Genomic DNA, 24,510 nt, shown 5'->3' with positions numbered 1-24,510 from the left:
CATGAGGTGATGGTCGTGAATGAATGGCACAACAATGGGCCTCAGGATCTCATCACGGAATCTGTGTGCATTCAAAATGCCATCAATAAAATGCACCTGTGTTCATTGTCCATAACATACGCCTGTCCACCCCACCGCTACCATGGGCCACTCAATCCACAACATTGACATCAGCAAACCGCTCACCCACACATCACCATACACACTGTCTGCCATCTGCCCTGTACAGTGAAAAACGGGATTAATCCGTGAAGAGAACACCTCTCCAAAGTGCTAGACACCATCGAATGTGAGCTTTGCCCACTTAAAGTAAAAACAAAAGTGTTGCGTTTATAATCTTGGTCAGTATATATCTGCAATGTGGATGTAAGCAAAATCTTAACAGGTCAATATAACCACTCTAATTAAGTCAATTATATATTACTGTTTTTCAGCAGTGACAAATTTGAGATGAGGACAAATATTCCAAAATGTTCTGAAAATACAATATGAGAATTCATTGCACAAATACTAGAAATGTGTACCTTGGATATTATACAATTTGCATGCATACCAATTTTTTGGAAAAAGACGTTTCCAACTCTGACTTTGCACCAATGCTGTAGAATGCCCGATATATAGTAAATAAAATACCTTTTTTTTTTTTTTTTAAATACACCTTTATTGCTGATCTCTAACCAGCCTGTTCAATACATGTTCCTGGCCTTATTGTGCACAATTATTACTATATTATTATGTCCCCAACAGCAATTTCAAAGTCCTTCTGTTTCATATCTTTACTTTCATTAATTGTTGATTGTAAATTTGCTCTACAGACTCTGTAATGTTGTCCAGATGGTCGTCAATTAGATTTGAGTCCTTGTAAATTCCCTCTTCATTTCTGTGCAAAGCCATGGGGGTGGATCAAATGATGGCAGAGTTGTGTTTCCTGTTGTGTTCCCTGTTTTTCATCTTTCTTGTGTGTTCAGTCTTGGCATTAAATGGGGTTGGCCGCAAGCCTTACACTAAAAAAAATACTTAGGACTTATTTATATGTGGTTATAGTGGAAACTACGCTTAATAATAATAATAATTAGTAGTGGTAGTAGTAGTAGTATTTACATGCATTGTTTTATGCATTTGACAGGTGTGTTTATCCAAAGCGACTTTCATTTATGTTTAGAGAGATGAAAAACAGTTACTTTTGAATGTGTATCAAACATTCGCTAAAATGAATGTACAAAATTTAGTTCAGTAACTGTAAATTTATTTATTTATTCAAATAGCACAATCTACTGTGGTGAAATATGCGAGGAAATAGCTGTATGCTGTTTAATAGATTTCAATATGGCAAAATAAGTTTTTTAAAAAATCATTGCTTGGTTTAGGTGACAATTTTTGTCTTATTTGACTATAGCCTGACATCAGTTTGCACAAAAAATATTTTGTGATTGGATGCGCAACCTTTGACATCATCAAAGGATATAAGGAACATTTTCCCTCCGTTAAAGTAGATGACCCTATTTTCTTTTGCATCCTCTCTATGTGCAATCAAATGGTTAGTTGCTTTTTACTCTTTGCATTTAGCATTGTTTTTTCCCTTCTGTTTGATCAGAACCCGTCTTCGCGTGAGTGAACTCAAATTTCATCATATTATATTCATTTCAGGCAATAGAGCCATCGCAAAGTCTTGTTATAAAAAGAAAGTGAAAACAAGACGCCGTAGTTGTATTATTTACAGTTTGTTCCATCGTGCTTAGCGAGGCGGATGAAACTGAAAGGCGTAAATCATGGGCATCTGTGTCAACCAAAATATCTCATCAGAAATAAACGCTTCTCTCCTTTGAGGTTTGCAAGAGAAAATGAGAGTTAGAGTAGAGCAAGGATGGAGAGATTTCTATGACAGTGGTTGTGGTGGAAACATGAGCATACACAATATGTTTACAGTGTTTTCATGCTAATTATTTCTAGGACACGGTTCAGCCCCCATGAGAAATCTATGCATGTGAGGACATCTGCTGCTTCTCTGTACAGGTTATGAAGTTGATTGTAGTGAAGTTTAAGGGCCCGTTCACAACAAGAACTATAAAGCTAACTACAGTATATTAGAGTCCACACCAACAAAAGCTAATGTTCTGTTTATTATGGATGGATTCTGATTGGCTGTCAGTGTTTGTATCATGTAACTTTGTAGCTTATAAATGCATGAAAAATAACTTACAGTGGAGGTTGTTCATGCAAGCTTGGCCATCATTTTTTAGTGTACATAAAGCATTCACTGATTTAATTACAATCTGAAAAGTAAGACTGATTACCACTTCTCTCCTTAAGAAGCTTAAGTAGCTGTGTAAATGTGGTTACATAATAGCACAAAGTTGAGTTCTAATACTTAATGGCAGGGTGATTTTATTCTCAGACAGGTGCTTTTATTCAAAAACATTTTTTGTTATGCTGGTTGAAAGTCTTTTCTCATCCCGATAGCAATCACAAAATTAAGTGGTCTAAATGTATTTATGTATTTATATCCTCCGTGGAAGGCTTGGGACCAAAAGATGTTTGTCCAATCATATCCCTCAGTCCTAGTGTTAATTTTTTTTTAGCCATTTTTAATTTAGTCATAGTCCTCTGTCAAATGTACATTTTAGTTATTATATTTAGTCAACATTGTCCTGTTTGGTGAGGTTTTAGTTAGTAAATATCTAGCCATTTTAGTCTAGTCTAATCTCAGTCACATATGTGACCCTGGACCACAAAACCAGTCATGTATGGTTTTACATCATGTATGGCCATACATCAGTATCAATGTATGGTTTGTTAGGATAGGACAATATTTGGCCGAGATACAATTATTTGAAAATCCGTAATCTGAGACAACAAAAAAAAAAAAAAAATCAAAATATTGAGAAAATCACCTTTAAAGTTGTCCAAATATAGTTCTTAACAATGCATATTACTCATCAAAAATTCAGTCTTGATATATTTACAGTAGGCATTTTACAAAATGGAACATGATCTTTAGTTAATATCCTAATGATTTTCGGCATAAAAGAAAAAGCAATAATTTTGACCTAAACAATGTATTTTTGGCTATTGCTACAAATATACCCCAGCGACTTAAGACTGGTTTTGTCATCCAGGGTCACATATTCATCATGCTGTATAATGGTTAAACTGATACTTCTTTTTTTTTTTTTTTTTTTTTTTTTGCTTAAAATTATAATTGTAATGATAGTTTTTATTTGAGAAATTTATTTTTTCATTTCAGGTATTACACTTTCACCATGCACAAATTAATAGAATGTTGACTCATACACATGGTTTATTTTACCACATCTTACAGTGAGCGTGTGCGCATGGTTGCCAGATTGCAAAAATTAAGCAAAACACCAGGCAGAAAATGTATCCTTTTAAAAGGCAGCTATAATGCCCCTTTTTACAAGATGTAATATTGGACTTGGGTGTGTCCTGAATGTGTCTGTGAAGTCCTGAATGTGTCTGTGAAGTTTAAGCTCAAAATGCCTCACAGATAATTTATTATAACATCTAGAAAATGTAATTTTTGGTGTCTAAAAAAACCTGTTTTGGTGTGTATCACTTTTAAATGCAAATGAGCTGCATATTCCCGTCTTCAGAAGAGGGTGTAGCATATACATCTCTGCTTTGCATACCTACAGCAATAAACAGTCAGTAAAAGCAAAATGACTTGGAGACATGACATGAGTGAGAGAACTGGTGTTCAGATGTCAAACAGGAAGCCAAACACACCGGAAATGGGACGAAAAAACACTATGTTACAGAGCTCACACCAGCGTGGCGCTGATCAGTTAAAATATTTAGATAACATACATACACAAATACCGTTAAAACTTTAACGACATTGTGAATTTTAGCGAGTTTGAAGTAAAAGTATTTGATGGACGTACAATATGTGTTGAGAGCATTCACACAGTATCAGTACTCAGTATTTATCTCATTCTTGACTGAGATTGCTTTTAGGGGGTTTTGCATCTGAACTCTTCATATACTTCATATACTTACTGGTGCGTATTTAGTGTCTTGCGAAAAAGTCCCACAGTTACATTTTCGTCATGAGATCAGGTAGGCGTGTTCATGTGTTTTGGAAGAGTGGCTTCGGAGAGTGATTTGGGGAGTGGGTGGGATCTTATGTTTTCAAAGCTAGCTTGCATATGCTTTCTAAATCTAGTTTTAGAGTGTTGTTTAAATCTTCATATCTTATCCATTTCATATAATAATAGTGATATGTATTTGCCTTGTCATTATAGTGAAAAGAGCGGATGTTTTACTGCATGGAATCTGAATTACCATGTATTTTGTTACACTCCCTCTGGCATTATCAGCTTCGCAATGACATCTAGATAAAGCGCAGTCTGTTTCCTGCTTTCAGTGGAACACAATCTGATTGGCTGGTTTTATCACAGTCATCACGATTATATCATAACCAATGCCAATCTTTTGCATTATCACCGCCTAAACATATTTCTATCAGTGCAAGTCAGTCCTGAAGGTCACTTCCTGTAGTTCTCATGCCCTGCTGTTTGGCCTCCCGGCTGACGGCTAGACTCGTGTAATCCTGTGTTTCCCCCTGTGGGATTACGGCCTTATTGAAATCCCTATCAGATTTTTGCTTCTTTTCAATCCTTTTTTATTCCTTCCGCAGAAATGCTCTGTGCATCTCAATGATATATCAGCATTGTGTTCAGCTTGTCTGTTTTTTTCCCTCCTCGTCTCTTTCTCTCTCCAATAATCCATTCTCCCCAGGCAAAGGTCAGGGTGCGTTCAGTTGTGGCGGCCTGGTACCGCTGAGAAATGCTAAACAGATGCACACAGGGAGTGGCAGAATTTCATTCCTCGACTCTGAAATCTTTCAGCAATTGCTAAAAGTTTGTGTGGCATCCCTGGAATGCTTTGACATTAGTGCATGTGACATGTGCAAGCACATTTTGGAGAAAATCCTGTATACATTATTAGTAATTTAAACATATTGTTATTCATATAGCCTTAAAAATACATATAATTATATAGTATAAATGTATTATTACAGTATATATTTTAAACTTATTCTTATTGGTACTTTGTAATACAATTCAGATATTTACACACACATTTTATTGCTACAGTATTGAATTATGCAAGTTTTCATTTTGGGCTGCAATAATAAAATAAATATTGTTAGATTCTGGTGGGACTGTTCTGTTCCAGCCCAGTAACTCAAAAAAAGAGCAACTTTACTCAACATATTGGAATAACTGTCCATTATAAGAGCTGAATGAGTCGTTAGAATCCTTCTTAAAAGAAAGGATCCTTCTAAAGCGGCTCGTGTCTCTGCCAAAGCTAATTGGTCTTTATTTCATGAGGGCAGAATGAGGGATAAACCTGTGTCTCTCTGCCAACAGCATTCTGACAGCTGGGAGGATAATTAACATTTTCAGCCGTCATTATCCAACCTTAAAGGAGAAGTCCACTTCCAGAACAACAGTTTACAAATAATTTATTCACCCCCTTGGCATCCAAGATGTTCATGTCTTTCTTTCTTCAGTCATAAAGAAATTGTGGTTTTTGAGGAAAACATTTCAGCATTTTTCTCCATATAATGGATATGGTCCCCCCGATTTTGAACTTGCAAAATACAGTTTAAATGCGGCTTCAAACGATCCCAAATGCGGTTGTAAACGATCCCAGCCAAGAAAGAAGGGTCTTATCTAGCATAACAATTGGTTATTTTCATAAAATAATACAGTTTATATACTTTTTAATGCCAAACACTCATCTTGTCTCACTCTGCCTGGACTGTTTTTGTTCCGGTTCATGACAGTTAGGGTATGTCGAAAAACACCCATCTCATGTTCTCCCTCAACTTCGAAATCGTCCTATATCACTGTTTTACCTTTTTTGTTAAGGGTGTTTGACCTTTTTTGCATGTTCGCTTTGCAAAGACTGGGTCAGTACTTCTGCAGTGATGTAGGATGATTTGGAAATGATCAAGAAAATACGACCGGAGTTTTTTGACATACCCTAACTTTCTTGAGCCAGAATACAGAGTTCATGGAGAGAAAGGCAAGATGAGCATTTGTGATTAAAAAGTATTTCAATTGTATTTTTTTAATGAAAATAACTGATTGTTTCGCTAAATAAGACCCTTCTTCCTCGGCTGGGATTGTTTACAACCGCATTTGGGATCGTTTGAAGCCGTGTTTAAACTGCATTTTGGAAGTTCAAACACGGGGCACCAGATCAGTCCATTACATGCAGAAAAAATGCAGAAATGTTTTCCTCAAAAAACATAATTTCTTTACGACTGAAGAAAGAAAGACATGAACATCTTGAATGACAAGGGGTGAGTACATTATATGTGAATCTTTGTTTTAGAAGTGGACTTCTCCTTTCATGTGTGTGGTTTCAAATTAGTACAAGAAGCATTTGGCGTATTTGTTTAGTTTTTATGAATAATATTTTTATGATATATATTTATATATAATTTGGACCAATACTAGTTTAATTGTCACACTTTTTTTTTCCAATGTGTGTTCCTTGGAGTTTTTTTATTTTTGAAAAGCAATTTCTTTATGGACACAAACCTTACAGGGATAGTTTGCCCAAAAATGAAAATTCTGTCATTAATTACTCACTCTCATCTTGATCCAAGCCTGGCGACCTTTTTGGGTATTTAGCATTTTTTGAAAAAACTACTTTTGCAAACTAGTCTAGTTTTTTTGCTCAATCGAAACCAAATCTGTGCAGAAAGATTCTCTGAAGAGTGAATATCAATAATTAACAAAAAAAAATTGAACTTTTGACTCACTATCGCAAAGGGGCGCCAACACGTTCAAAAGGGGCAGGGTCACTTTTAGTAAATGCCTATAACTCCTGAACGGAATGAGATATTGTAACTCAGAACACTTATGTAAGAGCTCAATCTGAGGTCACAGAAAAAAACGCAGAGCTTGGCCACTTGGTGGCGCTCTAATAGGGGAAAAACATAAGTATAAAAACGTAATAGATTTAAGATGCATTTATTTCATACTAAGTATAGTTCTATTAACATATTTACTAACATACCGCTTGAGACTTACTGGTATAAAAAATATAGTAAAAAAGTGTCTACAAAGACATTTGCGTATCTCACGGCTGCCATTGGCTGGCGAAGTTTGAGCATCTGTTTGACAAGTTTAACAGAGGCCGATCGAAATAAAATTCGGTGGGCCTGTTCGACTCAGGCCCCAAAGGTCTGAGAAAAATGTGAAAGAAATCGGCCACTGGAGGGTGATGTCGCATTTTTCAAGGTTGCAAACGATTGTATGTTGCACGGTTTTTCGCACATATGCTCAATGTTCATATCATATGACAGAACTCTTAATTCCAGACAACTTTGCCTCTAGAACCACTGCTGTCAATAAAATCGTTTGTAAAATGATTGAGAAGATGTAAAAAAAAAACTGCTTTTGCGAACTAGTCCTAGGTTTTTTGCTGGAACTGGAAAAAAAACATTGCTGTACAATTCTCTGGACTCTCTAGGTGAATAATTATCAAAAAATATTAAAAATTTACCCTTTGGGAAGCTACGTGATTTTAAACAAGCATGCAAAGTTATGAGACTGGACCACAGCAGGTGCTATAACAGTCATAAATGTTAAAAAAAAATCATATTTCTATGGTAAATTACCTGGATTTGTCAAAAATTCTTTTTAAATCATTGTTTTAGGTGGTTACAAGCTTGCTAAATAATGTCTTTTTTTCGTATGTGCTTAAATGCCTTAAAGCGCTTGAACCCCGGTAATTGCTGCTTGCAGCTATGTTTTTTGTTGCATTGCTGTCTATGCAGGGTCAGAAAGCTCTTGAATTTCATCAAAAATATCTTAACTTGTGTCCTGAAGATGAACAAAGGTCTTACAGGTTTGGAACAACACGAGGGTGAGTAATTAATGACAGAATTTTTATTTTTGAGTGAACTGTCCCTTTAAAATCTTGGCTACAAAAGGCTATTGGACATTTCTACTGTTATTTCTCAGGTAAAAAGATTATTCTTCACTGTAAGTTTGTTAATTACTGTGTTGAGCCGTATTAATATTACTTTTAGTAATTTAAAAATGTACGTTTATAATGTAATACAGGTTATAGGCTTTTTGAAAGTGTTAACTTTGATATGGAAGGAAAAGTAAGAGTCTGTCTTGAAACATTGTTTATACTAAAAATTAAATATAATGTTTTATGTGAAATTTTTAAAGTGACAACAACATTGCATCCTCGAATGACACAATTGTGTGTTATGGGACAGCAGTTTTAGTATTTTTTCCTCCTCTTCCATGATTTATCAGTCTGACCTCCATATGTCACAGCTCATGGCCTGGTTTGGAGATGTTTTACGACGGGAGCCAGTACAGTTATTACCTCTGCTTATTTATGTGTTGTTATGCATTTCATTAACCCAATGACAGTTTGATATAGACTGTATTTACTCAAAGGAGAGAAGCTATTACTGTTTTCCTTCGGCGAAGACACACCAGTAAGAGCTAATCTGTGGATCTACATGTGTAATTGTTTTTCAAGTGAGATGGCAAGTCTGCGTGTGTGATTTGAAGCCATTCATTAGCCCGGCTAGCTTGTTTGCTCCAGGCCCTGATGGTTATTGCTGTTGTAGAGATTATGAAGCAACAGGAGCAAGTAGGATGAACAGACTGTTAAAATGCCTCCATTTCACCACATGTGCCTTAATGATCAGCTCACCATATGTTATTCAATAGCAGGATATTCGTTTTAAAACACCCAATCACACAGAATGATTTCACAATGGGCCGCTCAACCTAAAATGGCCAAAAACGGAGGACGTTCTGGAACGTTCCGGGCCTGTAGACAGCGCTCATGCTAATTCGGAATGGCAGGGGAGTGTGGAGGGAACATCTGTTGAGTTTAATAAGGTCACGCTGTGCTTTCTACAGCTGCATCTGAGGCCCCTTGACCTCAGCAAATGGATATGCCGCTGCTTCAGATACGCAGCTATGCAATTTGCAGCATGAAGGTTGCATGTGGTCCTCTGACGGTTGATTATGGTGTAATTGGGGTTTTGCTTTAGCTTTAACAAGCTCAGGTTTTTAACATATGTTTTTAACCTAACTATCATTTCATTGTCATCGATAGGTTTCAAAAACAATTAATCAAGTATTTGGGGGTGGGGCTCTTCTGAGGTGAAGAGTGACTATATGCCAATAAACTGAAGCCCATTCTATGACACATCCTATGATATTAATCAGATATCTTGGTAACATTACAACTTGTATCTGCACAAAAGAATGCAAATACCAATGAACTTTAAAGGGGTGCTATTATGATTTTTCACTTTTTGAACTTTAGTCAGTGTGTGGTGTGTATCTTTGGGCATAAAAAAGATCTACAAAGTTACAAGTCTCAAAGTCCACTCCATGCTGGAGCTGGTTTCGGGCAATGATACTAAGTATGTAAATAATTAAATACATTAGCATGATAATATCATGTATTGGTGATCTCGCAGGTTGACGATAGGACCCAACACTACTGTAGCGTATTATTTACTCACCCTCCATGCATCGTAGGTGTATATGACTTCCTTCTTTCAGACGAATGCAATCGGAGTTATATTAAAATGTATATTAAAATTCCTCAGGGGGGTTAATAAAAGCCTCCTGTAGCAAATCAATGCATTTTTGTAAGAAAAATATCCATATTTAAAACGTAAGAATCACTTTAATGAGTACTCGATCGCTGTTGCACATCCCTAGTTGCTAGGTAGTTTTGAGTGATTGTTAGGTGGTTGTTTATAGTCTGAAGACAAAAGTCTTTAGGTTTCGGGTCCCTTTAAAGGATTTTGTCATCAGATTGATGTTTTTCTACTTACTGTGGTGTAGTAAAGTACACTTTGGTGTACAAATATTTTATATCACCTCTTTTTTTTAATCCCCCAAAAATCTAGACAGTCTTAATTATCAAGCCGTTTAGATTTTCTAAGCAGTATGATGTCATATTGTTCAGGCCCCGCCCACGACTGCTGACAGACTCTCCCGTATTAACATATTTCATCCCTCAGCAAGTTGTACGTTGTCCGCCATTTTCTCCACACTCGAGCAGCTGTAGCAACAATAATGTCTCATAAGCAATGCAGGTGTTTTGTATTGGATGTAAAAGTAAACATAAGAGTCTTCATTTTCTCCCGACATCAAATTCCCTGAAGACGCAGTAGATTAGTTTTGTTTTTGATGGTACCGTGCCATCAAATACACAAAAAATGGAAGAGGGGCGGGGTGGGTAGTAGCTCATTATCATTTAAAGAGACGTGCACTGAAACGGGTCGCTTTGAACAGAGCTGTTTTTGACAAGGTCAGAAGATGTTGTTTTACACGACCATTGAAGAATTTTAAACAAAGTATGTTGCAGATATTTCATGAACACCCTAAAGAATCATACCAACCTTCTGTCCTCTTTAAAGCACATTGACATTATCATGTAAGCTTATGTAATGAGACCATGATTCTTTTTTTTTTTTTATAAAATTGCTTATATACATGGGCATTCCCCTCGTTCTGCCCTCATTTCTATCCTTACCTTCTTTTGATGGCCCGAGTCACTCATTTTGGGTGTTCTTTTTTTCCCCCAGTTCACTACTTTTCTTGTAAGATCTGGCAACGCAAGTGCACTTTTAAAAGTTTGAGATTTTTACAATTATATTTTTCCCACCTCACCTGAATATGTAGAGACATCTATAAGTAATCAATTTGTATGTTGATTTTGAGAAATATAAACAAAATTTCAGTTCTTTTTCCTATTCTGTTGCATGAGTGTCACAAAATTTACACACTTTTAAAGATAACACGGTACTCCAAAATAAATAAATAAATAAATTGGGCCAAATTTTTTGAGGATATAAATTTTAAATAATTTTTAAAACCAGTTACTCTCCCTCTTCTGGTTAAAAGTTTATAATATTTGAGTTGTAATTTAAATCTGTCTAAATAATCATTTTTTGAGTTTTTTAAGTGTTAAGTTAGCATGGCAACAATGTTTTAAAATTGGATATAATTTTATGCAAGAAAGGTTAATAACATTGTTAATGTCTTGTGGCTATAATATTGAAATAGTGTGTATTGCAACAGTTATGGACTGATTTTCGTCCATTGGAAGTATCTGACTGTAACTCAGATTTTTTTTTTTACTTTTTTTAAGGAAAGAAGCCACAAGTTAAAATTAATTTTTATGGTAATAAACTTTATGCCTCAAATGCTGCTGGTTGAGCTTATCTTATACTGAACCCAGAATATTCCTTGAAAGGGACAGTTCACCCAAAAATGAAACTTCTGTCATGAATTACTCATCCTCATGTCGTTCCAAACCCGTAAGACCTTTATTTGTCTTCAAGATATTTTTTATGAAATCAGAGAGCTTTCTGACCCTGCAGAGACAGCAACACAACTGAAACATTTCATGGCCTAGAAAGGTACAGTAGTAAGAACATCATATATGTGTATATGTGAGATCAGTGGTTCAACCATAATGTTATGAAGCTATGAGAATACTTTTTATGTGCAAAGGAAACAAAAATAATGACTATTTTCAACCATTCCTACTCTTCAGTGACAGTCTTCGCTGTGCGTTCACGAGGTGAAGAGCTATTTTGAACTATTTTTAGTTTTGTTAGTGTGAAATACATAGTGTAAACATTTCAGTGTCACAGTTAGTGGGATCTGTGTCCAGCCAGTGGTCAGGTGTCCTATTCCCAGAGAGCCTCCTTCACTGATCTGTCCAGAAAAGCAACTGATGGAGTCTCTGTTTTCAGCTACGCCTGCATATCCACATTTAATCACCAATTAGCAGCTCTTCTGCATCACATTAAGAGACTTGCTGAAGCGTGCAGTTACAGCTGGCTCTTGATTCTCTGCAAAAATGTATTATTTCATCATTATGAGCTAATACACAGATAATAGACAAGAGATTAGATGTAGCTTTTCGAGTTAGTTGTGTTGGCCGTTAGTAAAGCTTCATTTTTGATTTCAAAATAAGCTAAAGACCGAGAAAATAAAAGCTGTCTCAAAGAATTCTAAAGCCTAGACAGCAAAGAACGTCTTATGGCGGAATTAAGACATTCACTTCAGGACTTGTCTTAATCTGTACAATGTAAACCGCTTTCATTTCCTCAAAATATATCTCTTATGTCTATAATCACCACTGAGGCCTTGATATTGCACTGAAATGCAGTCAGTGCATTTATGGACCACATTTTCATGTTTGACTCGGACCCAAACGCTTTGGTGTTTCACTTGAGGCTGAATTGCATAACTTGAGAACCTGTCTATCTCAAAATACATGCATGACATCCTCTCACAAGATCCTTAAATCTGTGGTTAAGAGGGAATTCAGTAAGGGTTGTGTTGTGAATTAAAACACAGATATCTGTACTGAATGACTGTGGGTTGATGTATTAAAACTTGTATGGCTTAATGTAACATAAATTATGTCTCTTACTGATATATGTAGTAGAAAACCTACGAAAGATTTACGCTATTTAAAAAATCCACATCATTTTATACAAACTTTGGACAACGTTAGGCGCCATTATTCAATGACATAAAAATGGTTGCTTTCGGTGAGCTATTTTTATCAAAACACTCAGAAAATAAAATACTGATTACAGAGCTTACAGGTGGTGTTTGATATAAGCATAGGCTTAAACCAAATGTCGTACCATCAAAAAAAAAATTCCACAAGGAGTCTGGAGTGAGTGAAATCTGTGCTAAGAAACTCCTAGCTGCGGCGTGACAAGTGTCGGCATGTTTACATCCTGCCAGGACGTTATCTTGCGTTTCTTGTCTCTGCCATTTGTAAGCTCTTTCAGTAGCTGTGGTCTACCAAACACCTCAAAGGCATCAGGGCTGAAATGGAGAGAACAAAGACGTGGGTCTTTAGGAAGTCTCATTTGTTCACAGACATCTTCCCATTCTTTTCTCCTCTTCTTATCACTAGGAAAGCAGTGAAGACTTACATCGCTTCTCTTGTTGCACATTGACTAAAAAATTACAACCAAAAGCACAATGTGGCATTGTATCAGTATTTTATTTTTTGAGTTGTGTTGCAGTAAAAATAGCAACAAGTAGCACCAGTAGGTCACCAAGTGCAACCATTTGATGTCATCGAAATAATGGCGCCCCCCATAGTCCAAAATATGTATAAAACAATGTGGATTTTTAAATAACGTAAATATGGGTTTTCTACTACATATTTTTGTCAAGTTGTTCCAAAACTTGAGTTTCTTTCTTCTGTTGAGCACAAAAGAGGTAATTTTGAAAAATTTTGGTCACCAAATGCTAGGGCTGCTCTTGACTAAAGATTTTTCTGGTCGACTAGTAGTTGTTCATTTTAAGCATTAGTCGACCATTAGTCGCATGTTTATTAATAAACTATATAAATCATAATAATGAGACTTTAATTGACTACATAGCCTAATAAGTGCTTAAACGCACACAAAGAAAGCTTGCCACAGCGCACCGGCAGATATAAAAATTATGAATGATTCATAAGAGCAAGGAGACTGCATTAACATTTTAATAGTGCTTTCTTTGTTTTCAGTTTCAGAGATGAAGTCGGCGACACTCACATTATTTTATAAAAGCGCAATGTTTCGTTGTTATTCCGAGTGCACACAAATAAATATTAGACTTTACAGATTCAAAAGATGTATTACTTTTATCTGTATGACCAAAAATGACTATTTGACTAAATATGACTAATGACTAAATGAGTATTTTAAGCACTGACGCCTCCATCTGTCATGCATTGAGCATGCTACTGTTCAGCTGTTCACTGTTCACACTCAGCACAAACACCTCAATATTGCACATTTTCTAGGTTAACATACATATTTCAGATAAGAAAAGCCATATCTGAGGTCGATGTCCTGCCCGATGTATTATATTACAGTATAGACCAGCCGTTAATGTTCTGTCCGTCACAGAGTGCGTGACTTTGCCACTTCCTGTGGATTTTTTTTTTCTGTGACTAAGCGAATAATAAAATTATTATTCGCATTTTCATTGATTTGTTGGTCAAAAGTGTAAAAATTCTTAAAACATTAACTCAATAAGCAAAATTGCATAAGGAAAGTAGTGATAGATAAATAAAAATACAAGTTTGTTTTATGCTGTTGGCATTTTTTTTTTTCCTGTTGTAAGCTTTGTTTGATTTAATAAAGCAAGTCCTGATGCAGTTTTTTGCTTATTGAGTAAACATATCTTTTTTTCAAGGATGTTTGGATATTTTTGCAGTGTATGCTTAACAAAACTAATGAAAAGAGAAGAAGCAATGGATATTTGGTGATTTATTGCGAACGCTAACACAAAAGAGCTAAGCATTTCATCAATTTAGTCTGTGGGACTTTGACATTGGCCTCTAGGGGTTTCTATTGTTTTATCAGCTAATTTTTCTTTATCTATCCACCAGGACCTGCCTGCAAGTCAGCATCCCCGAAACTGGAGCGTGAGGAGCCCAAGTCTGAGAAACTGCTGGATAAGGCCAGCGAGAGCGGAGCCTCATTGAACGAGCTCTCCACATCCAGCTCCGAGACCCACTCAGAGGCCACGACCCCCCAGGACGGGGGTCCCATCCTGGTGTCACGTGGTGAGGTTGTGGGGGGCTCACTGGCCCCATGCGGCGCCCTGCACTCTGTTTCTCGACCTCCAAGCACTCTTACTCTGGGCCGACCACCCAAAAAAGGTTCCTCGGTGCAGTGGATGGAGCTGCCGGATAAGAGGCGGAACAGCGAGCTGTTTCAGTCCCTCACCAGCGGGGTTGGTCCACGGGAAGGTGGGGGAAGCGGTCTGACCCGGAGGAAGACTCTGGAGAGACCCAGCGCGGAGGAGGAAATGAAACAGTGTATCCGAGATTTCCGAAAGATCAAGATCCCTCCGGCATTCCCAGAGCGCAAACGGCAGTGGCAGTCAGAACTGCTTCAGAAATACGGCCTTTAAAGGAAACTCAGGATAGGCGACTGGTTTGAACTATCCAACCAATTCACAATCTCGCACAGTAGATTGACTTCAATAGATGGACTAGATTGGCCTCCAAAGGCCTTGATTCACACTGAGAAACCAAACAACTGAGTATCGGAAATGAGAAAGATGGAAATTGAGGCAACGAAATGTGTTCCACTTTGCTCCATCTTTGTTCAGATCGACAGCACCATCTCATATCTTTGAACTAGACTTTAAAACCTACCAAAAATGGTGATGGAGCACATTTCGATGAAAAGCCATTCCATCTAAATAAACCTTTCCATTGTCCAGAAGGTCTGCAAACAGGGCTCGTGTTATATCAATATAAACTATTGAACTGACAGAGGGCATCTTTGGTGATGTAGCCAAAGCTGGAGAAGTAGTAAATCCTTGTTGTGTCCAAAAGAGAGGTGTCACTGTGCATTAACTAGTTGTTCAGTTTGGTTCTATAAGAATGAAGCAGTCTCCACCTACCTTTGTTTCGGAGATGAATTTAGTTGTAGATGAAATGGTCTGTCTTTTGTATACATATATTAGGGCTACCAAACTATTTAAAATGTTAATCAGTTACCATATGCTGATTAATTCATCAAATTGCAATTAATCACATATATATCAGCATTTGTTAAAAAAGCCACCATTTTGCAGTCAAGTCTATCAGGCTGTTCACATTGGACACTTGGCTTTCACGTGTGCCATTTATTAATTTTTTGGTTTATCCACACAAGTTTCAGACGGGTGTCATTGGATGTTGCATCATTTCTTATTGTCTCATATCTGTTTTTTTATCATGTGTCACATTCAGAACTGTTTTATGTGTCTTGAGGCACTTTCATTCAGTTGCACTCTGTCTTGAACACAAAAAAATCATCCTGTGTGAGAGACTCTTTAGTCGTTCTATGCTGCTTGCTCTTGGGTGAGTGTGGTGATTAAATGTGTTCTTTTTTATGTTAATTGGGGAATAGTTTATCCAAAAATATGAAAATTCTGTCATTAATTACTCACCCTCATGTCGTTCTAAACACGTAAGACTTTCGTTCATCTTCAGAACACACATGAAGATATTTTTGATGATATCCTTGAGCTTTCTGACCCTGAACGAGAATACTTTTTTTTAAAGAAAACAAATAAATATAGCTGTACCCAACTAAATCAGTTAAATCAATTAAAATGTGTATCATTTTGGCAAATCTAGGTCATTTACCATAGAAATACAGTGTTTTTGAGTCCTTTTTAACTGTTATAGCACCAGCTGTGGTCCAGTCTCCGTAAAACATTGCATGCATGTTTAGAATCACCTGTCACATGTGCTCACCAGGTTTGTGAAGTGTTAAGTTTTCCTTTAGGCTTTAGGATTTGTGGTAAATTTGGACAGGTCCCTTTTCTAAACGACTCCGTTATAGCCTTCCAAAGGGTAAACTTCAACACTTTTTTATGATTATTGACCTAGAGAGTCCAGAGAATTGCACTGCAGTGTTTTTTTTTTTTCAGATTGAGCAAAAAATCTAGGACTAGTTCGGAAAAGTAGGTTTTTGACATCTAAATCATTTAACAAACAATCTGATTGACAGCAGTGGTTCTAGAGGCAAAGTTGTCTGGAATGAGGAATTCTATCATATGATAGGAATATTGCACAACGTACAATTGTTTACGCTCTTGAAAAATTTTATACCGCCCCCCAGTGGCCAATTTCTTCCCACCGAGTTTTGTTCCAATTGGCCTCCGTTAACCTTGTCTGACAGGTGCTTAAAATTCATTGGCCAGTGGCGACCATGTTTTTTGAGATACGCAAATGTCCTTATAGACACTTTCGATACTTTGGACCAAGACTGTGTGCATCGACTTTCCCCTCTAATAGCGCCACCAAGTGGCCAAGCTCTGCTATTTTTTTCCCTGTGACCTTAGATTGAGCTCTTACATAAGTGTTCTGAGTTTGGCGGAGATATTCCATTCAGGAGTTATAGGCATTTTACTAAAAGCGGCCCCACCCCTTTCAGATGTTTTGGCATCCCTTTGCGACAGTTAAAGTTAAACTTTTTTTGATAATTATTGATATTCACTCTCCAGAGAATCTTTCTGCACTGGGTTGGTTCCAATCGGGGAAAAAACCTAGGACTAGTTCACAGAAGTAGTTTTTTCGAAAACTGCGAAATCCCCCCAAATTTTGAAAGGCTTACCATCGAATCTGATGCATGTGTTTTGTCCGCCATTAGCCAATGATTCCAACGACATAAGACAGTTGAGCCTGTGACTGATGGTTTAGGAGCTATGAGCGATTTCATACTTTTGTTCGCTGTAGCTCCCCTGTCAGGCCGATTGGGGCAAGCCTTGGTCACGTTGTAGGCGGTGTGAGCACTACCATCCCTCGAAGTTTCAAATCTCTACGTCTTACAGTTTGGTCTGCATGATCAGTCTTACGTGGAGATCGCTGTTCAGTGACCATTCTAACAAATACAACACAGCGCTACTCACTTAAACCTAGTTTAATATAATAGATAATAATAAATAATAAAGTCGTTATTTTGTTTTCTTTAAAAAAAGTATTCTCGTCCAGGGTCAGAAAGCTCTCGGATTTCATCAAAAATATCTCCATTTGTGTTGCAAAGATGAACAAAGGTCTTACGGGTTTGGAACGACATAAGGGTGAGTAATTAATGACAGATTTTTCTTTTTTACGTGAACTATCCCTTTAAATTAATATAATTCTATACAATATAAATATATTCAAATATAAAAATATAGCTGTATATTTGCAGAGAATCATCAAGCTAGAATATACACAATCTTAAATACTAAATTGATTTTAAGAGGTTATTGGAATTTTATATTAGCAATGTATAATGTGCACAGAAATATAATATAATGGATTCATTATCTTCTCATTCCATCCCTTTAATTGACCTAATTGTTGCATTTACAGACCAATTTCGGTGTTTGCACCGAACAGTGATGATGTTTTTTTGAGCGGATCCTATCTGGTGGCAGAAAATGACAGTTTTCAAGTAGCAGTCTATGGAAGCCATGGAATAAAAGAATAAAAAAAGGTAAAATTGAGTTTATTTTTTAAAATTCTGACTTTATTCTCACAATTCTGAGATTATATTTCACAGTTCTTATAAGAAAATTCAACTAAGTATTCTCTCTTTTACCCTCATAATCATGAGTTTATATTACTTCTGGCTTTTTTCCTCAGAATTAACAAACTTGCAATTGTTGAGTTAAATCGAGTTATAAAGTCCAAACTAGGAGATATAAACTTGCATTCGTGAGAAAAATGCTCAGAATTCAGTAATCACAGCAGGTTTTATCCATAATCTGTCCGTTTAAACATCTGCGTTTAGTTTTAAATGGCGTCTTTGTTGACAGTGTTCTATTAAAATGATTTGCATTCTGATTCTGACGTGCAAAGGCACAACAATGTATTGTTTCTCTTATTCCATTAATTTTACCCATTTCCCTCCACTCGTTACCAATGTTTTTCTGCTATCACAATGCACGCACAGCTGCAGGTGACATAACTGTGACGTCTACTCCAAATTGGTTTATACGAGGGATTACTATGAACATCATCTCCGCACTGGTTCTTCTCTATGTGAGGTTTCTCTGACTGATGCCCTGCTATGAGGTTTATGCCATTCGTTTTCTAAATGTTTGTGTTTGTTTGTTTGCGTGTGCTTCTGTCTTATGTTTGAATGACAAAAAAGAAGAAAAACAAGAAGTGTGTTGCTACAAATGATTTATATTAAGCCTATTGTTGGTTCCGGTGCTGAATTATGGAGCAGACCAGAAGCTGACCTGCTCGGTTGGTTCCCTTACCGTTTTTTAAAACAATAATGTGAAATCATCTATTCAATTGATCCTCTTGACATATATTCATCTAAGTTTGAGCCTAGCGGGATTTATTTTTAAATAAAAATAGCCATGGCGTTGAGCCAGTAGCTTAATCCACGTGCTGAAAATGGTTCCAAGATATTGTTTATGGTGGAGAGTCATTCCAGACTCGGGGAATGATCTTTCCATCTGCCGTAGGCTGCGTATCAAATGTCAGTGAGCATTCACGGTGCATTTCCATCTCCATAAAGACTTGTATTTGAGAGATATTAGATGATTGCCCTCTAGATGTGTACGGTGTTCTGCGCACGTTTAAAGCACAAAATTCTGTAAATGCCGGTTTGAGACATGATATGGTCTCAATCCAGGACACAGGTTGGAAAAGCACAAGGCACAGTTGACTCTGTTATCCTAGAATTATAATGCTCAATGGGTTTAAATCAGGACTTAGTGTTAGTCTACTGTGAAACCTGAAATGCTCCAAAATTTGTGAAGACATTAGTTGTTATATCTGTTAATTTGCCTCAGTGTCCTGTAATAAAAGTGTCATGTTATGATGGGCGATTTAATGTGAGTTTTCCTTATTTCATTTAATATTAATATTCACCTTCTAGCACTTTTATTCTTTTTTCGCTCAAGAAAAGGTCAATAACAGCCCTTTTCAGGCATATAAACATTAAAAATCTGTTTTTTGTTTGTTTTTTGAGACTACAAAGCATGTACCTGCTATTCATCCTGACAGAACAGTGTTGCCATGTCCTCTTAAAAGTCACTTTGGAGTTGTTTTTCATTAAACCAGTTGTATTTAATGGCCTTTATTTCAGAATAGTCACACATTTTAACTTGCTAGCACTTGGCAGATGTCAAACCTCCACCTTCTACATAATGTACAGTTTGTTTCTCATTTCATCCCATGTTTCTGCCTTTTCCAGAGCATCCCCACTTGAATGGTGCATAAATGCATACTTTTTACATTCCTAAGAGGGATTTATTTATTGATTTAGATAGCCAGTTGTCAATGATTTGTATATTTAACATTTTATTTCTTTTTGTAAATATATATACACACTGCCGTTTAAAAGTTTGGGATCAGTATTATAATAAGAAGTCTTTTCCGCTCATCAAGACTGCTTTTATTTGATTAAAAATACAGGAAAAAACAGTAATATTGTGAAATATTATTGCAATTTAAAATAGTGGTTTTCTATTTTAATATACTTTAAAATAGAATTTATTCCTGTGATGCAAAGCTGAATTTTCAGCATCATTTCTCCAGTCTGCAGTGTCACATGAATATATTTTTTTGGAACCTGTGATACTTTTTTCAGGATACTTTGCTGAATTAAACGTTAAAAAGAACAGCATTTATTTAAAATAGAATCTTCTGTAAGAATATACACTACCGTTCAAAGTTTGGGGTCTTTGAAAGAAATTCATTTTATTCAGCAAGGATGTGTTAAATTAATAAAAAATGATAGTAAAGGCTTATAATGTCAGAAAAGATTTCTATTTTGAATAAACTATTTATCAAAGTATAAGTTTTAAAAAATATATTAAGCAGCACAACTGGTTTCAACATTGATAATAAATCAGCAGAACATGTGACACTGAAGACTTGAGTAAATTCAACTTTGCATCACAGAAATAAATCATATATTAAAGTACACTAAAATAGAAAACTGTTATTTTCTCTATTTTTGGTCAAACAAATGGAACTTTGATGAGCATAAGAGACTTCTTTAAAAAACATATTTTCACATATTTAGATGAGGAAAGTAACTTATTTTGACATTTTCTTGGCAATGCTGTGTTAAATTGCATCTCTTTTGTAAGTTTTAAGCTGTGCCCTCACATTTCAATATAGTCAGATATTATTAAAAACATTTATAAAATCAGGCAATATCAAGGGCAGTCGTGATCCCAAAGGTCCTCTTTTCATATTTAACCTCCAACAAGGCCACACATCTTCTGGTGAGTTCTAGACTTTTGTTGTTTTTTGTTTTTAATAATTTTAAATATTCATGCTTGCTTATATTTTCTGTCAAACTGTATGTCAGCTTTGTCGCCCAAAGTGTAATCAAATAGTTGTTGATGTTTTCTCAAGTATATCTTAAAGTAAACAAAATATTGTATTTCAGAATACCTCTAAACATGCTGAACAGAATAAGTGGTCTGGACCAACTAGAAACCAGCTGCCAACTTCCAAAACACCTTGGAGGCTGGTTTTGTCTGTATTTTTCAGTGGGGATTCTTCAACAAAAACTTCATGGCATTTCAGCTGTATGAGATAGCTGGTAAGTCCTCAAGAGCATAATTATTCTGAGAAGAAGCAGCCAGTTTTATTATTCATATGAGTGGAGACTTCATTTTTGTCAAGTCTTAACTTTGTCATCCGAGGCTTTTCTTCTCAGCTACATCAAATCGTTTCAGACATCTGAAATGATGCTTGTCATAAAGGCGCTGATAGTTTTAGTCATGTAATCAGTCAGGCAGATCTCACGTAGTTTATTCATACCTGTCAAAATGACGTCTGTCTTATATTTGGGATACAGTACGTAATCAGTGATTTATAGTGAGTCATCGTCCTTGTCAGTCCATGAAGTTCGTTCCTGGAAGTGTTTCTGCAGTTCCAGTTTAAAAAAAAAGCTACAAAAATATGCTATTTTGCCATTTCATCTGTAGATGGTTCATGTGAAGGTTTGTACAGGCTAGCTTGACCTGGTTAGCCCCGCTTTTCTCCACCGACATCCATACAAAAGTAGCCATTTCTAACTAAAACAACCTCGAAAAAATAGGCTACATCTCTAAATCTTTAGAAATTAAACCAACAAACTGATTACCGGCTTTCGAAGAACTAAAACCGTCTGACATTAGTGTGTTAATGGAGATAGAGGTCTTATCTAAATGTTGTTTCAGAAGGAAATATAAAAGACGGAGAAGTATTATTGTGTCTGGCATTTTAAAGTGAAGGATGGAGAAACAATTCTTGGAAAGGCTGAGCACTTCTGCTTCCATTAAGTACGAGCCACTGACAGAATGAATAAAATGCTCGGTATGTGAATTAAAGCCGTGACACACATCAGTATTTTCCATTTCATCAATATCAGCGTATACGAGCGCACCAACACCAATCTAAATGCAAACACACGCGTTTAAAATGCTGCCGTTCAGCTCTCTCAGATCAAATATGGTGATATGTTCTACAAAAACGGCTGGAGAAGTAACAGTTTGCCTGCTAAGCCCTCTCTCTCGTCCTCTTTCCTCACAAAAGGAAAGCACTTACATTTCCAAATGCACGACACGTCATTGAAAGCATGGAAGATTTAAATATATTTGAATGGAAAACAAAAGATGAAGAATTAGCGCCATTTTCTCCTCAGAGATCTCCATGGCAACTTGGGAGTAAGTGGCTTCCCTCACCTGTTTTAGAAAGCCGTTGTCCGAGCGATCTCAGGGGGATGCATACATTACGTCTCACGTTAAAATGCTCGTATCAGCGCTAATGCCTGTCACGCATGGCTACGGTATAGAGAGAAAATGACAATCGCAATTACGAGGCACTCAGAAATCCATCACAGCACGTAACGGAAAAAAAAACCTGCTAAATTTCCACATGAAAAATGTCACATGGCCTTTTACGCTGCTCACTACCTGTGAAACAACCTCTCGTGACTGCTGCACTTGATGCTGTAATAATGTATGAAAAGTGGCATTCATTATGCGAATTACATGTAATTCTATAGTAAGGATGTGCAAAAGTATATATTTTAAAATAGCATCTGGATTTATTTTCAGTGACAGCTGGCAACTTGACATGCGGCCGTATCCAGTGACATGAAGAAGTTGAGAAAAGTTAAACTTTATGCAGATAAAGAGTGAAGCGATGGAGCTCACATGGTCAGTTTCTTTAGCTACTGTGGATGAGCCAAAGCCACTAGAAGGCAAGCCTGCAACCATTAGCCGAAAAAGCATAACGGCTAAAGCTAACGCTTCCTGTCTGGTAGTACGTGGGAAAGGAGACCAGAGGCCATTTATTTTAATGGATATCAATGGAGGAGAGGCTTTACTACACTGAATAAACAGCTTTTTAGAGGAAACGGCTTATCATTTAATGAATAGACACTCATTAAATGATAATCTTCAACGTGTTTTACAGTGAACACTTTTGGATTGAACTATTTTTAGAGTTTTTTTTTTTTTTTTTAATTCAGCTGGTGGCACTTTCCATTTATTCCTATGGTATCCATAAACACCGATTGAGTGTCGCATAACTCTGACTGAAATTCAATGACGCCCTTACGCTTTTTCCAAAAGTAAGTAATACAGACCCTCTCATCCCCCTATAGTAAGAAAATCTCTGGCTGAGTGTTAGCAAGATCCTTGTTGTAAAATGTCACAGCCTAATTTTTACATAAAGGTTATATAGTTAAAATAATTATGCTAATATATTTTTATATTAAAAAGTAACATGTTTGAAATCATATCTTATTATACGTCACGTAATTTTTACAGGATTAGGCCCAAATACATACATATTGTATAAAATTATTAAAATCATGATAATGTAAATTATGTTTAAATTATATGAATAAGTGTTGCATATTATTATATTATATTATATTATATTATATTATATTATATTATATTATATTATATTATATTATATTATATTATTAGCAATTATTTTTACATGATTATATATTGTATTGTAATAAATTATTCAAATAATGATGAAAATCTAAATATTTTAATATTAGAAAGCAACATGTCTGAGATCAAGTGTTGCATATTATATTATATTATATTTTATATCAATTCTTGCATGATTATATATTATGTTAAATTATTAAAATAATCATGGTGTAATAATCATGTTACATATTATATATCACTTAATTTTTTACATGATTATATATTGTATAAAATAATTAAAATCATGAAAATATACTTTATTTTTTATATTAGAAAGCAACATGTCTGAGATCAAGTGTTGCATATTATATTATATTATATTATATTATATATTATTATCAATTCTTACGTGATTATATATTGTGTTAAATTATTAAAATAATCATGGTAATATAAATTATTTACTTTTAAAAGTAACATGTCTGAAATCAAGTGTTGCATATTATATTATACCGCACAAAATTTTTTGCATGATTATATATTGTATTGTATAATTATTATTATATTGTATTGTATAATTAATTATTATTAAAATTATTTAATCTTATATTCTGTCAGAACAGCAGCGGCTACAAACTGTTCTAAGCAATCCGGGATATTATTGTATTATTAAAATCATGATAATATAAATTTGTTTATATTAGAAAGCAACATGTCAGAGATCAAGTGTTGCATAGTATTATATTGTATTATCAATTATTTCTTACATGATTATATATTGTACTGTATTAAATGATTAAAACAATCATGATAATATAAACTATTTTATATTAAAAAGTAACGTATGAGATTATGCGTTGCATATTATATTATTATATTATACATATTATACAACTAGGATTAAAACGCTGTAGAAGTATTGTTCATTCTTAGTTCATGGTAACTAAAGTAGTTAACTAATGTAAACTAATGAACCTTATTGTAAAGCATTACCAATATTTGATTAATAATGTTATTATTAATAATGTGTATTTTATTTTTA

General features: G+C 35.5%; 1 protein-coding gene across 1 annotated transcript in view; it reads left to right on the top strand.

Annotated features, from left to right (window-relative positions):
* Nucleotides 1-19,393, top strand: part of kctd8 (potassium channel tetramerization domain containing 8) — a 39,498-nt gene extending 20,105 nt beyond the window's left edge. Inside the window, exon 2 of the mRNA XM_051127425.1 lies at nt 14,455-19,393. Within this exon, the coding sequence (XP_050983382.1) occupies nt 14,455-14,981 (527 nt within the window). The 3' untranslated portion in view covers nt 14,982-19,393. The remainder of the gene's footprint in view (nt 1-14,454) is intronic.
* Nucleotides 19,394-24,510: the final 5,117 nt, after the last annotated feature.

Source organism: Labeo rohita, chromosome 14, assembly GCF_022985175.1.
Source record: "Labeo rohita strain BAU-BD-2019 chromosome 14, IGBB_LRoh.1.0, whole genome shotgun sequence".
Taxonomy (NCBI): domain Eukaryota; kingdom Metazoa; phylum Chordata; class Actinopteri; order Cypriniformes; family Cyprinidae; genus Labeo; species Labeo rohita.
This window is presented reverse-complemented; position numbering and strand designations above follow the sequence as displayed.